Source organism: Eucalyptus grandis, chromosome 8 (assembly GCF_016545825.1).
Source record: "Eucalyptus grandis isolate ANBG69807.140 chromosome 8, ASM1654582v1, whole genome shotgun sequence".
In the NCBI taxonomy this organism is placed as follows: Eukaryota; Viridiplantae; Streptophyta; class Magnoliopsida; order Myrtales; family Myrtaceae; genus Eucalyptus; species Eucalyptus grandis.
The window spans coordinates 29048416-29063315 of record NC_052619.1 but is presented as its reverse complement, the minus strand read 5'-3'; the positions used below and the strand labels follow the sequence as shown (position 1 = coordinate 29063315).

Below are 14900 nucleotides of genomic sequence, written 5' to 3'. Positions count from 1 at the left end.
AACCAACTAGTCCAGTTCGATTTAGGCAGTTCCCAATTCGGTCAATTAATCTTGCTCATTATTAATAACAATTACCTAATATTCCTAGTCATTAATCATGTGAATCTTGAGTCCATAGAAAACTTAGCCCCTAAACAACCGAGTTTTCAGCTCAAATATTAAATATAATATAAAAAAAAATGATTGAGAATTTTGTGAAAACACTCGTTCAATAGAACTAAATTGACACACAAGCACATTTTCCACTAATATGAAAAAAAAAAATCACATATAGTGATGTCATGCTAATAATTACATGCGAACTACACCGAAGAGAATGACTAATAAATTTGTGTCTTCGCCACCATGTCCCTTTGGATAATACAATGTGATTGTTGTCCTCTTATTCATATTGGACACACTTCTCTGGAGTCAATTTATCCAAAAACCATTCATGCCATATGATAACCATTTTGAAGATTTTTGCAGACAACCTGGACATATTGCCTTCCAAGAAAAGTTGGCTAGTATTAAAGTGGATTCCTATAATATCATTTATGTTGGTAATATCTGTAAGTCACAAGTCTATGATGGAAAAAATCGAAAAATCAGTGACTCTCCTCTTCCACCATTTCTTCTAGCATTTTGGAAAACGTTGTCTTGGCCAACTCCATCGATGTGTTCAAAGAAGTCTATTCTCAAACACATCTCCAACTCATTGGTAAATGAAGACAAAGACCTCACAGCCGTGGGGGTTCTTCATTTTGCGAAGCAGAGACGACATAGATTTCTGGGCACTACATGATGAGGGGGATCATCTCCGTCCTGGGGTGGAGCAGCAACTTTGAAAAATGAGAGGAAACGGGCCAGTTTATATAATACCATATATGAAAGTGTAACGCATTAAGCTCACATAAATCTCCGTGCATCTTATTAATCTCCATAGATTCTGGTCCACTGTGAAAAAAATGCTTTTCTTGAGAAGACATATATGGAGAGGGACATCCGTGTAGAATCGATACCATGGTTCGATGATCTTTGGTGCATCTTTTGCACGCGTCACGCTCCCGCGGAGGCCATGGACGTGTAAGGTTTGAGAAGGGGAGGGATTAAGGAAAAAGAAAGCAGAAGAGAAACCAAAGAAGGAGAGAAAGAAAAGGCAAAAAGACAGGGTTACGTGTAGAAGAAAGAAAGGCATGCATCAATCAAGTCTAATTCGAGCAAAAGCAAAAGGGTGGTCAACCGATCCCTTCCCGTTCGCATGAGCCGTAAGTATAGCCTCAGGATTCGTTACTCTCCCATGGAGTCTCTCTCTCTCTCTCTTTCACGCGTTTCTTGCTTCGTCTGAACAAAAATGAATATTCCTTCAGAGCCATGGCCACAAGCTATTCTTACCTTGGTGAGGAAGTCAAACCCATCATCTCCCTCCCTGTCTCTCTCGTTAAAGCTGAAAGATCATGACTAGTGCTCAATCTCATTCATATAGCACAGGCTCTTTTTGACCGGTGGAGAGAAAATACGTATCAGAGGGCTGGCCTGTTATATATGCAATAAGTCCATGTCAAAAGGCAATGGGGTTCTTGTGCCTTTCGTCCTCTTCTTGGTCTCAGCATCCGTGTTTCCGGCGCAGTCACTAGCAGCTGAATCCCCCAAAACTGGAGAAAGAAGTGGCTGCGGGCGGCCTGATCCTTCTCGCCGCTTCAAGTGTTACCATGGAGGTTACGATCTTCGGAACAAGCACTATTGGGCCGTAAGTTTCAGCATGATCAGGCTATTCGAAATCTATTTGTTTGTGCTACTCTCGGTGTCGGGAGGCTGTGGCTTAACTAAATTGCGCATGTATGATTGGAACAAACATGCAGATGCATCGGTTTCAAGGTTTTGAAATTTCATGTCAAGTAAATCTTGTGACCATTCTCTACTCTGTAGAGCACAGCATAAAAAGAAAATTGAAGATTGGAAACTGATTAGGTTTACTGCATTGCCTTTGTTAACGCTGTGAACATTTAGTTTGCCTTATATCATCTCATATGAAATGAAATAAAAAATTGTAAGATGAAATTGAAAAAATGGGGATTGACTGTGTTTTGCTCATCTTTCAGTCTGCGGCATTTACAGGAGTTCACGGATACGTGATTGCCGGGGCATGGATGTTGAGTGGACTGGGCTTTGGAATCTTCATGCATTTGAAGAGCGCGAGCACAAGTTCAACAGACCCATCAAATCTCCAGAGAGTCATAGTAATCTCGCTCGTGCTCTTGCTCATCCTTCTTGCCATGTAAATGCCCTCTCTGTTCAGCATTTTTTTCTCACGTTTTAGTCTTGCCACGATTTGATCAAGACAGAACTCCATTTGATTCCATCTGGTACCAACCACTCGATTAAATGGATTAGGCAAGTCTAGCTTCAAGCTGTATTCTGATCTAATAAACTAAAGTTGAGTAAATCCATCGTAAAGTGTACTCAGACAAGCAAATTATAGCCAGGACTCGATTCATCTGATGTTATGTGCGTATTCTCTTGAAGAGTGGCCAGTGGTTGCATCCTTGCGGCAAATCAGAGGTCCCACCACAGAATGAGGAGGCTGAAAGAAACCGTTCTCAAAGCAGGCGAAGATGCTCGCCGAACAATTCGAAAAATCATTGCAACAATGACAGAAATGGAATACATATTGCTTCCCTATGAACCCGCCGTGTCTTTCCGGTTGAATTTGACCACTCATCAACTTGGAAAGGAATCGAGGGTCATCCAACGCTTTGTCCAGACGAACGGCCATTCAATCAATCTGGCAATTCAAACTTCGTAAGCGTCTGTCATCTCTCCTCTACCATATGCTACTCATCTCAAGTCCAACGTCTTCTAACAGAGTAACAGAATCATATTTAGTGGGAGTCGGTATAGGTTATTCGAAAATGAGAACCACTAAAATATTTATAGGGGACGTTAATGTGGAAAGAATGAACTTTCATATGCCTGCTTTGCAATTTTTTGATTGAATGCCATCTGTTTTTATTTCAATGTGCTTATAGGTACATTGCACACATCATGATCGTAGCAGTCAACTTGGTTCTGCTAACTGGGGCGATCGGTATGCTTTCTTTCTTGATTCTATTCTTCCTCATGATTTTGGCTTTCTTGTTGGGCTAATGAAGTTGGTGCTTCCTTTTGGCACAGTTCTTCTTCTGCTACACTGGCATCCAGGACTCGTCATGTAAGTTCATGTACAAATTTCATTAGCTACATATGGTTGTTTACTTGTAATCAATCGTCTCTCATTTGACTTTTCACTTTCATTTTCAGGATAATTCTCTTTTGCTGGATCTTAACAACTCTTTGCTGGGTTATCACCGGCTTTGATTTCTTTCTCCTTACGTGAGTAAACAGATGTTTCGCTTTTGCTAATGGTCCCTTGAGCTTAAGATCTTAACTTCTTTTGGTTATTAGTAAGTTCCATTTTGTCTCAGCTTTCCTAATCTTGTCATTATTTACAAGGAGGAGTTAGCCTTTTGCCTTTTTCTTCATGAAGTCAATCCTTAACTCTCTTACTTTTGTGGTAATTCCATGGCGTTTCCATGCAAGGAAGTATTGAACAAACACACGAATGCTCAGGAAATTTTCTTTTTTCATTTGACTGAAGTTTTGCAGAGGATACTTGCTCAGCGTTTAAAGATTATATACAGAATCCCAAAAACAACAGTCTTGCTACAATCCTACCATGTATGGACTCATCATACTCGGACCAACTCATGACAGAGATCGGCTCCACCGTTCACAACTTCTTCTCCCAGGTACTTACTAGATCAATTTGAAAGCATGGAGATGCTTCGAATGTCCGAATGTTATTTTGACCGTTAGTCTTTTCTCTTGTGATGCAGTTGAATGCCAAGACAAGCCTGTTATATCGGTCCTTAGGAATAAGTGAGCTAGGTGACGAGTTGCCTGGAGCCATGAAGTTATGTGAACCTTTTTCCGGGCCTCCTGACTACAGCTACATTCCCAGAAACTGCTCAAAGGCTGAGATACCAATCAGCAACTTGCCGAACGTAAGGACAGTAGCTGGTTTATTGTCGACAACATGTCAAAAGCATTCAGCGACTCAATAAACCCTATTACTCGTCATACTTTATGAGTACAATGCACATGTGCTTTTCAGTAGGATCTGTGCTAGTCTTTGTTAAAGTTTGATAAATCAAGTCGTGATTGAACTCGACTTCTGCAGCAGACATAACACACAAAAACTTAATTGTCCTGTCAATCCAGGTCCTTGCGCAGTTCACGTGCTACCGGGGAAACTCGCCGGGGAAATGCAAGAGCGAAGGGAAGTTCCTGTCGGAGTCCGCCTACTACATGGCCTGGGCATACAGTAGGTCCATCCAGGATCTGATCAACATATATCCTGATCTCAAGGGCCTATCAGAGTGCTCTTTTGTGAAGGGCAGGTTTGAGGAGGCTGTGTTGCACCAGTGCAGGCCACTTAGGGCCTCCATACATGGGTTATGGTCATCAATGCTTGCCCTGTCAATTGTGATGGTGCTTTTGGTGTTGGCATGGGTGTTCAAGGCATGGCAGGATAGGCGAAGAGCCTTCCCTAGGCGTTCTATTTTTCCCAATTCCTAGATAAAGGTGACCGATAAGTGGGTTTGAACTGTTCCGACCCCTTAAGTCGGGCCTAATTTGTTGTCCAAACCCACTCGTAACAAAAATAATTAGGACAAAATTGTTGGACTAGGATGGGCCGGCTTCACAACTGAATGGCCGAGCCCAAGACCACTCAAACACGCCCGTCGAGTGTGGCCCATGACTTGTCAAGCCCATGATCAAGTCTATAGCAGTAAGGATTCATAGAAATAGAGGACAAGGACAAAACATGACACAACCCACCCTTTTTTACTCATTTTTTGGGGAATTTTCTTTGTTTACAAGAGGTGAATGCAAGCTGTACATACCATGGAGAATAACTCATGCATCACATTTATCGAGAGAAGAGAAATGTATATACAATTCAAACCATGCAATATACTTCTTTTCCATTGGCTCTAGTTCCTGTCTATTATAAGTTGTATGATCTCAGCATAAAATCTTCTACATGTGGATGTGTTGGCATTTAATTAGCAATGGTGGATACGTGGAACGTGGTTAAGTACTTAAATAAGCTAAATGTAATCACTATCTATAAGGTTTTGGCTTCTAGATGGGTTTGACGAGGATTTTTGACTACTTTTCTAAGAAACCCCTTCTCGATCTTCTCTCTCTCTTTTGAACATCTAAAGAAAAGTGAGAACTAAGCTCACAGCACTTATTATTGTCTTGTCTTCTATAATATCTACATGATGTTGCTATACCAAAATCATGCCCTTGATCCATCCCAATTCTATTACAAATCAAAAAAGGTGGGTCATCATGTATGCGTATGGTCTATAATCTTTTCTAGAGAGCAGCCAAGTTCATCTTGAGTCAAGCAGACTCTTAATGGGTCGAAGAGAGTTCATCTAAATCCCATTTTGTTTGAGCAAATTCTCGATCCAATTATTTTTATTTATCAACGCTTTAAAACATAGATTACGGAAAACGTGTGAATGGAATCTTGCCTAATACACATGGACAAACGTACTCATGGGGACTTACAAGATTCGATTACCCACATTATCAAAAGAGGGAAAAAGAAAAGAAATCATGCACTTCAACACAAATGAGATGAAAGATATAAAAATGAAGTGATCCAACCTGTAAAGAGATGATAAAACCAGCACTTGATTACAACAAAGTTAAATAATATAATAAGTGGGTTATCGTAATAATACTCAGTATATTAATTTTATAATTTGACTTTAAAATTCTTAGCATTATTCTTAAAAATTAAGGACGGAGAAATTATATAAATGTGTGTGTGTGTGTCTAGGTGCTCCTAATGCCAAATTAGGAAAGATGAAAAATAAGACAAATGACAAAAAAGAAGGGCAGACAAGCATCCGTAATTATTGCCAGAACATTTCACACTCTCCCATCTCTTTAGCAGATGCACCTCCCTTCCAACAAGACCACCTCCTCCTCCTCCTCCTCCTCCTCCATGATGCCCCGAGCCCGACGCAGACTGTAATAATCACCCAACGAAGACTTTCGGTGGCGCGTCCCATCCTCCAACGACCGCCCCCTCTCCCTCCCTCCCTCCCTCTCTCTCTCTCACTCTTCCTTCGCTTCGTCTCGTTCTTAAGCTATCTCCTCCCCGTTCTGCATCGGTTGCATCTTGGCCAGCTCTCGAAACCTCTGCAGAGTCCTCAAGAACTCGATCGGATTCAGCGTTTCCGGCTGTGATTCGGCCGTTCCATGACCACCGGAGTGGAAAGCGAGCGGGCATGAAACGACCCATGTCGAATTTCGGGTCGCAGGTGATGCGGGTGTTTTCGGGTATGGAGCTTTCGACTTGGGTTTCCGTTCTTGGGCCCTTTCGTTTTGACTGTGGTCAGTGATGGAATCTGCATCGTCTTTTTTTTTTCTTCTTTTTCTTTTTTTTTTTTGGTTGTGGGATGAGATTGGTGTTTTAACTTTGATTCGTGAGATACACTCGTCCTCGCATGATGCAAATTTGTGGAATTCTTGAACGACCTGGTGCTTGTTTCTTGGTCCGTTGACCAGGGTTTTATTGGTTTCTGATTCAGAGTTTCAAGGCTGAGGCGTTCTTTGAATTGGTTTGTGACCAGGAGATGCTGTTTGAATTTGACTGTGTGGCTATGCTGGTTAAGTTTTGTTTAGAATCGGAATGACCTCGGTCTTTCGGAAAAATCGATGATGAGCTTCTTTGATATTCACATTTTCATTTCGAGCTTCTCTGTACTGGCGTATCCAATTATCAGTATGAATCGGTTATAATTTCATACATCGTTGTGAACTACTAATTTAAATTCTAAATCTCACTTATAATCCCGAAAACACAAGTTTAAAGTTCATTTGAGTATCCCGTTCCTCCATTCTGTTAGTTTAGCGTATGAGGTAGGTTTAGAACCGTTGTCTTTTCAGTCTCATCTGTTAGAAATCTCATTCGTGGAGGAACTATGCTAATGAATCAGTTTTGACTCGATGTATGATTTGTCACTTTGCTGTATTTCCATAGATTTCCTTTTTACCCTTTTCATTTGCAGCATTATTTGGAGATAAGACAGAAGAGAAAATGGGGATGAGGAACAAATACCGGAAACCAACTACTTTGCATTCCAATGCAGGAAGCAGATGTTCTGCCTTCGCTATAGTATGGAGCTTCATGGGCTGTCTTGTTCTGCTTCATCTGATCTCAGTATGTCGTCAAAAAGATGCCGCAAACGAAGGGAACCATTTGCGAACAAGTAACCGTCCTGTATATCTTGAACTTGAGACGGTTGAGGAGGACAATTTTCAAATTCCTCAGCCTAAAGGGAAGCGTTCATCACACGCCCCTAAGAACAAAAGTAGAAATAGGAAAACTCACCCTATAGTTGATGAGTTTCTTGATAAGAAATCCCAAATTAGGCATGTCTTTTTCCCAGACAAGAGAACTGCAATCGATCCAATGAATAGTGCAGGAAATGACAGTTTTTACTACTTTCCGGGTAGAGTATGGCTAGATACTGAGGGAAATCCCATTCAGGCTCATGGTGGTGGGATCCTGTATGATGAGAGATCAGGGACATATTACTGGTACGGAGAGTATAAGGACGGGCCTACATACCATGCCCACAAAAAAGGAGCAGCAAGGGTAAGTTCCAGGATCTTGAACTCGTGGCTATTTTCTGTACTTGTAAGTTATTACTATTGTTCGCCAATCATCCTTGAGGCACTGAGTTGGGTGTTTGATTCATGAAAATTAGAAAGATTGGTGGGTAATTCCTCATAGCTTAACGAGAGTGCTTCGCTTTTCTCTTAGTCAGTCTTTTTTATGCTAACTTTATGCATCCTCTGAGTGGCTTTTCTTCTTAATTCATGATAAGCCACATCCTATTTCTGTTGTACGGCGTGTTTGCTTGTCTTGAAGTGTTAGTGTCTTTTGTCACTCCCTGGAAAAGAAGTGATGCTGAAGGATATAAACTTTGGGGAGATGAGAACACTGTGGGAAATGGAACACATTGCCACTATTACCCCATGATTCTTGACAAAACATGTTCTGATAGAAGAGCCAGAGCCATCTGTTGACATAGAGTTCTTTAGGGGCCTGTTTGTTTACCTTAAAAATAAGCAAAAAGTTTTTTTTTTGGCTCTCCCGCCAAGATTTAAAATTTTATTTTAGTTTCAGAAAATTATGAAGAAATTATAGGTAAGTCTATATATACTGTGATTAAGTAAAAAATCAATATGCACATGCTATAATTTACATTAAGTAAAAAACAAAAAGTAAAAAGTCAATCTTAGACAACTTGGTGTCTTTGCTCTACCATTCACGGCAAACTTCTCTTATGGTTTTTCTTCAAACTCTGAATGCACATGCAGAAGATGGCTCGCTTAACAGATGTAATCCCCTGCACATGTCAAGAACTTTCATCAGTGTCATATGTACAGAAGTTGCTGGTCAACTGCAATAAGTTTAATCTGTATATGCCAGCCTTTTGGACAGCTTGCCGGTTATCCTTTTTATGGCACAACTATGCCTATTTCCTCATGGTCATTTGACTTTTGCACTACTTTCCTTACGGTGATTGTCACTTAAAGATATCAATCAGGTTCTTTTCTTTATAATGGTTTTCATAGGGTCCTTCACTTTCTTCTTTTCTTTCTTTGCCCCCACTTTTTTATTTTCTTGTTGAAAAAATGATGGAAAGCATGGTGGCATGCAAGATGGAACAAAGATGAAGCGCTGCATTTGACATGTCAACTTTTAGTCAATGTTTACAGGAAAAATATTGGAGACTTGAATAATCTCATTTGAATAGTAAAGTGACCTAATCAAAAGCATTTTTGAAGTAAAATGATCCTTACAAATGTAGCCTTATGGTTGGATTACTACCTTGGTCCTTGATAATTCATCCACCCAATTTTTCTTTGAGAAAGTATGTGGCATTTCATTACTGTTGGTGGGACGTTGGAATTTGGTAATATTATGTCTGTTGGTGAATTCTCACGTGTTATTGTCGAAATAAACCAGTAGATTTCAGACATTGCAGTTTCTTGAGCATTTGTCATCTCTTAAACAATTTTTGGTCACACATCAACTCTGCCATGACTTAATATTCTTCATGAACAGGAGACGGGAGTCCCAATTCTGGTGATGTATAATTGAGTCAATGTTTTTCGAAATCTGCATTTTTTGAAATTCTTTGTCCTCTCTTTTTTGAACACGACTTTGCCAGAGGTGTGGTTTTCTTGTGTTACGGTAGCTTGTTGTGCACGTGCAATAATGAATTTCAAAGAATAAGTGCTTCTGCTGGAAACGGAATGCTGAAGGATAGCCTGACCACAGTTGTTGGGTTCTCTATATTCTCTATCAGTGAAAGTGATGATTTCACCTTTATAAGGATCTATTTGTTCCTCTCACACCTCACAGCAGCCTCAAATTGCACTTTTTGGTTGATGAGCGGTACATATCAAACATGTGGTTGAACATCCGTGTTACTTGATGCGTTACTTGATATTTTGCTTTACAAGCTCATATCCATTATACGAAGTGCCAATGTCCTATCGTGCCATGTAATTACTTTGTTCGGTGTTCAGTGTGCTCCTGCTAGATAATTGTAGAAAGTTTATCTTAGGTCTTGACTTTGGGTTAAATGCAGGTCGATGTGTTAGGAGTCGGATGTTACTCATCCAAGGACTTATGGACATGGAAGAATGAAGGGATTGTTCTGGCAGCTACAGAAACAAACGAGACCCACGATCTTCACAAGTCCAAAGTCCTCGAAAGGCCAAAGGTGATTTACAATGAGAAGACTGGGAAGTATGTGATGTGGATGCACATTGACAATGCTAACTACACCAAGGCTGCTGTGGGTATTGCCACAAGTGACTACCCTACTGGCCCCTTCAATTATCTCTATAGCAAACGGCCCCATGGGTTTGATAGTAGGGACATGACCATATTCAAAGATGATGATGGCATAGCTTATGTCATGTATTCCTCAGAAAATAATAGCGTTCTACATGTCGGACCCCTCACCGAGGATTATCTCGATGTGGTCAATGACATGAGAAGGATACTCGTGGGACAGCATCGGGAAGCTCCAGCATTGTTTAAGCACGAAGGGACTTATTACATGATCACGTCTGGGTGCACCGGTTGGGCTCCAAACGAGGCAATGGCCCATGCGGCGGAATCAATTATGGGACCTTGGGAGACCATTGGGAATCCATGCATAGGCGGGAAAAAAATGTTTCAGCTCACCACATTTTTAGCTCAAAGTACATTTGTCATTCCAATGCCCGGTCAACCCGGTGCTTTCATCTTCATGGCAGATAGGTGGAATCCAGCTGAGTTGAGGGACTCTAGGTACGTATGGCTTCCTTTGCTTGTCGGGGGTCCTGTGGATGGACCCCTCGAGTACAGTTTTGGGTTTCCTTTATGGGCGAGGGTGTCGATCTATTGGCATAGGAAGTGGAGGCTTCCTAATGGGTCGAGTTCGTCAACAAAGTAATGGTGTTTTTCACGAGGAAAAAAATAAAGGATCTGTGTATATCATCTATCTTCTTGATCATTCTTTCATTGGCTTACATATCTTTGTGGCTGGAGGCGAGACCAGTTTCTGGTTCGGAGTTGATGATGGTAACGTGCTGAGCGGACAGCATTGCCGGTGTAGTTTCTTCTTTTTATACGTTCAGGCGATGTGCATATTCACCGAGTATATCTTTTATAGATGAATGTTGTTTTTCCACGTATTTTTCAAGTAGTTAAGCAAGCAACTCAGTGAAGTTCTGAATGGTCGGCTTTACTTGTTTTTCCTTCTTCCATTGGCCCTTTTTTTCACATAGATATCCTAGAAGGAGTTGGAGTACTGTGACTCATGTTATACGGACCAAATTAGTGTGTGAATGGTGATATTGATGCGACGTGGTTTGGTATGTCAAGATGTCTTAGCCTCACTCGTGGCAAACAAGAAGAAGAAATGGTTTCAGTTTCAATTTTTCTGCTTTTGCTTGGACAGATTCAGTTCATGAAAAGCGTCTGGTTTTGTTATTTTGAGCGGTACTACGATGTTATCTTCTGTTGGTTTGGTGACTCAAATTAACATCGATACAAAGTCATTAGAAGGTATAAAGATCAAGTTTATTAGAATATATTGGACTAGTTACCGGATACCCTAAGTGCCTAAGAGAAATATAAAATGCGGGTAAAATCCATATCGGATCATATTAACTGGTCGTGTTTTGTTATATTTTTCCAACTATGTGCTTCGAAATTTTCTCATTCAATCAATGGTTTGAGATATGATATGCTTATCATCGTACTCCCATCGCCTATCACTGTAGTCTAAACCGGCACACGCGAGACTTAGTCCATTCATCAAAATCGGGACGTAACACTACGAAGAACACAGATAACATTCGAGTGGCAATGCTTCACCATGCGTTATACAAACGATGCGCATGACATTTCATTCAGTCGAGTTCTAATCTACAACACTAAGAGCAATGTGTTGGCCTGAAACCCAGCTTTTCGAAAATAACATGGGATATCTCTTTATCTCAAGATAAAGAGGCTTTTCTTCTTACGTGGTGCCACCACCATCAACATAGTCAATATTTAAGAAAAATTATTAGTACATTGGGGCAATCATCCTCATATATATAAGTCATAAACCAGTACCATAATAATACACTCAAAACCAATTTTTCATTCCATTCCTTCCGGTCCCATCACAAGTTTTTGTGCCGAAGTTTCGGATAAAGCTTCCTCCCCACTCATCATCGTCGTCGAAAGAGAGAGAGAGAGAAGGAAGCAACGTGGAAGCGACGGCCCTTCCTACCAGTGCAAGACTCCAATCTCCTTCTGTCTTCTTCTCACTCGTTAGGCCTTTGCTTTGCTTGGAAGCTGGGGCTACGAAAGCTCGCCCCTCCCGACACTCTGCTCTCAGGAAGAATTGCTAGCTAGACCACCCCCACTTTGTTCTTCTTCCTTCTCCTACGGAAGGGCTCAGCGGGAAAAGCGGGAATGGCGGTGATGATCGCGGTGGTCGTGGACGGCTTTGGGACGCTGGCAAGGGCCATATGGGGGCTGCAGGACCGGCGGCTCCCGGCGACACTCGAGGTGGTGAGCTCAGCCGTGTCGTCGCTGGGCATGGCGTTCCTGCTCTGCTTCTTATCCGGCTTCCGCAGGCGCCATAGAGGCGGTCTTGGCCTCGCATGGGATTGACTTATCTTCATCATCATCATCATCATCATCATATCTTCTTCTTATCCATTCAATGCTCTTTCGTTCCCCTTACCCATTTTCCCATTTCGAATTTCCTTTTGTGCATGCATGGTCTTGTAAAGTCTCAGTCACTCGCTTCTCTACTGCTCTCTCTCTCTCTCTCTCTCTCTTTCTGTGTTTCCTGCGGTAATCATGGGCCTTTGTACATAGAGGAATCTGCTAGAATAAATTTGTGAAATGTCTGCATTCTATGTTTGCAGCTTCAACATCATTTCGTTTCGCATGACCTGCATGAGCAGATGAACTAACTTCGTCACTTCTGGCTTTTGCATCATCCTCAAGATCCACTTTTTTCCGTACATCCGCAAGTTTCGAAGTTACCCATCATCATCCATGAGCAGATAAAGCGATGTCTGGTCTGCTGAACCAAGCAGAACGACAATAACTAAAGTACATAAATGAAGGAAGAAGATAATGCCTTGTCGAAATTCCAAGAAGCCATTTAGGGTTTAGAGGGAATTGGGGGGGACCGAAGATCTTGTCATGAGAGCCCTGCCTAACCCTGTTCCCCCTGGACATGATTGCAACTCCTCCACGAGTGACCCCAAAGCTCGATTGACCTGTCAACCAATAGCTGCTGCACTGTCTGAATCTTTTATCATGTCATCCTCACCGTCACGTTCGCTCAATCGATTGAGTGTTTCCGTCTTGGCAAATGCGTGCACTATTGTCGGTTCTTTTGGTATGGCGGTATTTGTGGACACTCGCTTGATTAGTAAGAACGTCTTGATCGTATACTCCGAACATGGGCAAATTCTAAGCTCGCGTGAGCTATTCTACGGATTTGAGACATCTCACTGTTCTTTTCCAAAAAGCAAATTGAACTCTACTAAAATTAGTATCTTTGCATTTGGAAATTACAATAAATTGATTTTATAAGAATCATATCAAAATTATGCTCATTATGATATATTTACACCCGTCTAAAACCCCAATCTGTTTTCACAATGGCACATTTATTTCAAAAAAATTCTTTTATATGAAAAATCCGAAACTCGTATCCGTGTGACATATTTACATTATATCAAAATTTAGTTAATAAGCACCATTAAAAATCTTATATGGCTGCATCTATGAATGACGAAAGGCAAACGGTATTGAAGTGACGTTTACGTGAAACTCATTGTGTCTTTCTTTCATCCTCCTCCATCCTCTTTCTTGGTTTGCACCTAACCGGCGTGTTTGCCGTTGCCGCCTTACAGTTGCCATCGCCAACATCAGTTTCTCTTCGGCCATGCTCGACTAAATCTGTAATGGATGGTCAGTTCGCTCTTTACTTTCATTCGAGACCATTCTGATAAACTGCCAATGACCTTGGAACCTAATTTTTGGGTCTGGGTACGAAAGGGGGACTAGACTATTATTTGCCTTTTCCTATGAATGCTTCTGCCTTTTTCTTCCGAGAAACCCTTACATTCCATATAATTTTGATGTTCCTAACTAAGTTGAACATCTATGGTCCTTTTGCATCGGGGAGCCTCAAGTTTTACCTTAGACATGGATGAGGATTTTACTCCGGTTGATCTGGATGTGAACCGGCTTAGATTGATTGATTTTCTTCCCGAGATGGACCTCCAGAACCAGCTTAGAATTTGCTTGGTCTCATGGGACTTTGGCTCCCATGGGATCGCGACAAGGGGCACTAGAAGCCACGTCAAGGCTGCCTTGTATGGTTCATGTAGGCAGTCACATAAAACTTTTAATGGTATTCATTGATGAAATCTTGACGGAGAGCAAATGCATATGTTGGTATTAGGTTTTTGGTGTTGAAAAAAATATTCAGAATAAATGTATTACAATAGACATAGTTTTAAGTTTCTGATGATTTTTTTCCAAGAAATTATGAAAACTGTTTGGCAAAAGTCAAAAATAAAAGACAATCCAATGGTGTAACCTATGCCACTTATACCAATAGAATCCAAAGAGACTACCATCAGACACCATCGAGGAAGAAATTTTCAGGATGCATTCTCTACTCAAAACAAATTGTGCACAATTTTGTTATACGGCCAATGGAATATCGACAAAGGCAAGTTACAGTATTGCGGTTCTACCACAATGAAGGATTTTAAGAGAAAAATGGTCTTGAAATGAAAGTAACTTTTTGCCCTCAGATGAACCACCTTTTGCAAATCCACCACCATCAACCATAGAATATCACATGAAAAGATAAGAAAGAGCAGCCTCCAATTGTCTCACGATAAATAAATAATTAAAAATATATTTTTTAAAAATGATCGTTTGTATAATTTATGAAAATGAATTAACCGAAAAACATATTTACTATCCACAAATATATTTAGATATAAAATTGTTATTAATCATGACAATACTTTTTATTAATAAATTATTTCAATCGAGATTAGTTTTAAGAAAATGTTCTCCAAATCATGCTAATGAAGTCTTAAATTCCTACATCAGGAGGCTCCTCCGAGTATGGTATCGAGAAGTTTGTTGAACAGCGCCCGATCGGGTGTTGGTGTCCGGTAAATCAAGCTGCCTAAGTAACATGTGTCCTAGATCCATAAAATAACATACACCAAAACACACTTCCAAA

At 40.8% G+C, this 14900-nt stretch overlaps 2 protein-coding genes across 4 annotated transcripts; both read left to right on the top strand.

Annotated features, from left to right (window-relative positions):
• Nucleotides 1–1469: 1469 nt before the first annotated feature.
• Nucleotides 1470–4956, top strand: LOC104416896. 2 transcript variants are annotated; one of them, XM_018860110.2, is made up of 9 exons: nucleotides 1470–1729; nucleotides 2082–2257; nucleotides 2506–2781; nucleotides 3009–3067; nucleotides 3154–3190; nucleotides 3280–3351; nucleotides 3617–3767; nucleotides 3855–4022; nucleotides 4240–4956. In XM_018860110.2, exons 1-9 carry the CDS (start codon nucleotides 1538–1540, stop codon nucleotides 4594–4596), a joined length of 1488 nt encoding a protein of 495 aa, XP_018715655.2. In that variant the 5' UTR covers nucleotides 1470–1537; the 3' UTR covers nucleotides 4597–4956. The 2 variants fall into 2 exon arrangements, with proteins under 2 accessions (XP_018715655.2, XP_039156203.1); XM_039300269.1 differs by having other exon boundaries at nucleotides 1628–1729; nucleotides 2098–2257.
• Nucleotides 4957–5984: 1028 nt separating this feature from the next.
• LOC104414023 lies at nucleotides 5985–11052 on the top strand. Of its 2 annotated transcripts, none has more exons than XM_010025010.3 (3): nucleotides 5985–6384; nucleotides 7116–7705; nucleotides 9714–11052. In XM_010025010.3, the coding sequence occupies exons 1-3, from the start codon at nucleotides 6333–6335 to the stop codon at nucleotides 10566–10568; spliced, it is 1497 nt and encodes a 498-aa protein (XP_010023312.2). In that variant the 5' UTR covers nucleotides 5985–6332; the 3' UTR covers nucleotides 10569–11052. The 2 variants fall into 2 exon arrangements, with proteins under 2 accessions (XP_010023312.2, XP_010023313.2); XM_010025011.3 differs by having other exon boundaries at nucleotides 5987–6384; nucleotides 7197–7705.
• Nucleotides 11053–14900: the final 3848 nt, after the last annotated feature.

Coding starts and splice junctions, on each gene's coding strand:
- LOC104416896 (XM_018860110.2), top strand. CDS start 1,538: ATGTCAAAAGGCAATGGGGTTCTTGTGCCTTTCGTCCTCTTCTTGGTC. Junction 2,258..2,505: donor TTGCTCATCCTTCTTGCCAT/GTAAATGCCCTC, acceptor ATTCTCTTGAAG/AGTGGCCAGTGGTTGCATCC. Junction 4,023..4,239: donor CAATCAGCAACTTGCCGAAC/GTAAGGACAGTA, acceptor CTGTCAATCCAG/GTCCTTGCGCAGTTCACGTG.
- LOC104414023 (XM_010025010.3), top strand. CDS start 6,333: ATGAAACGACCCATGTCGAATTTCGGGTCGCAGGTGATGCGGGTGTTT. Junction 6,385..7,115: donor GGTGATGCGGGTGTTTTCGG/GTATGGAGCTTT, acceptor TTTCATTTGCAG/CATTATTTGGAGATAAGACA. Junction 7,706..9,713: donor ACAAAAAAGGAGCAGCAAGG/GTAAGTTCCAGG, acceptor GGTTAAATGCAG/GTCGATGTGTTAGGAGTCGG.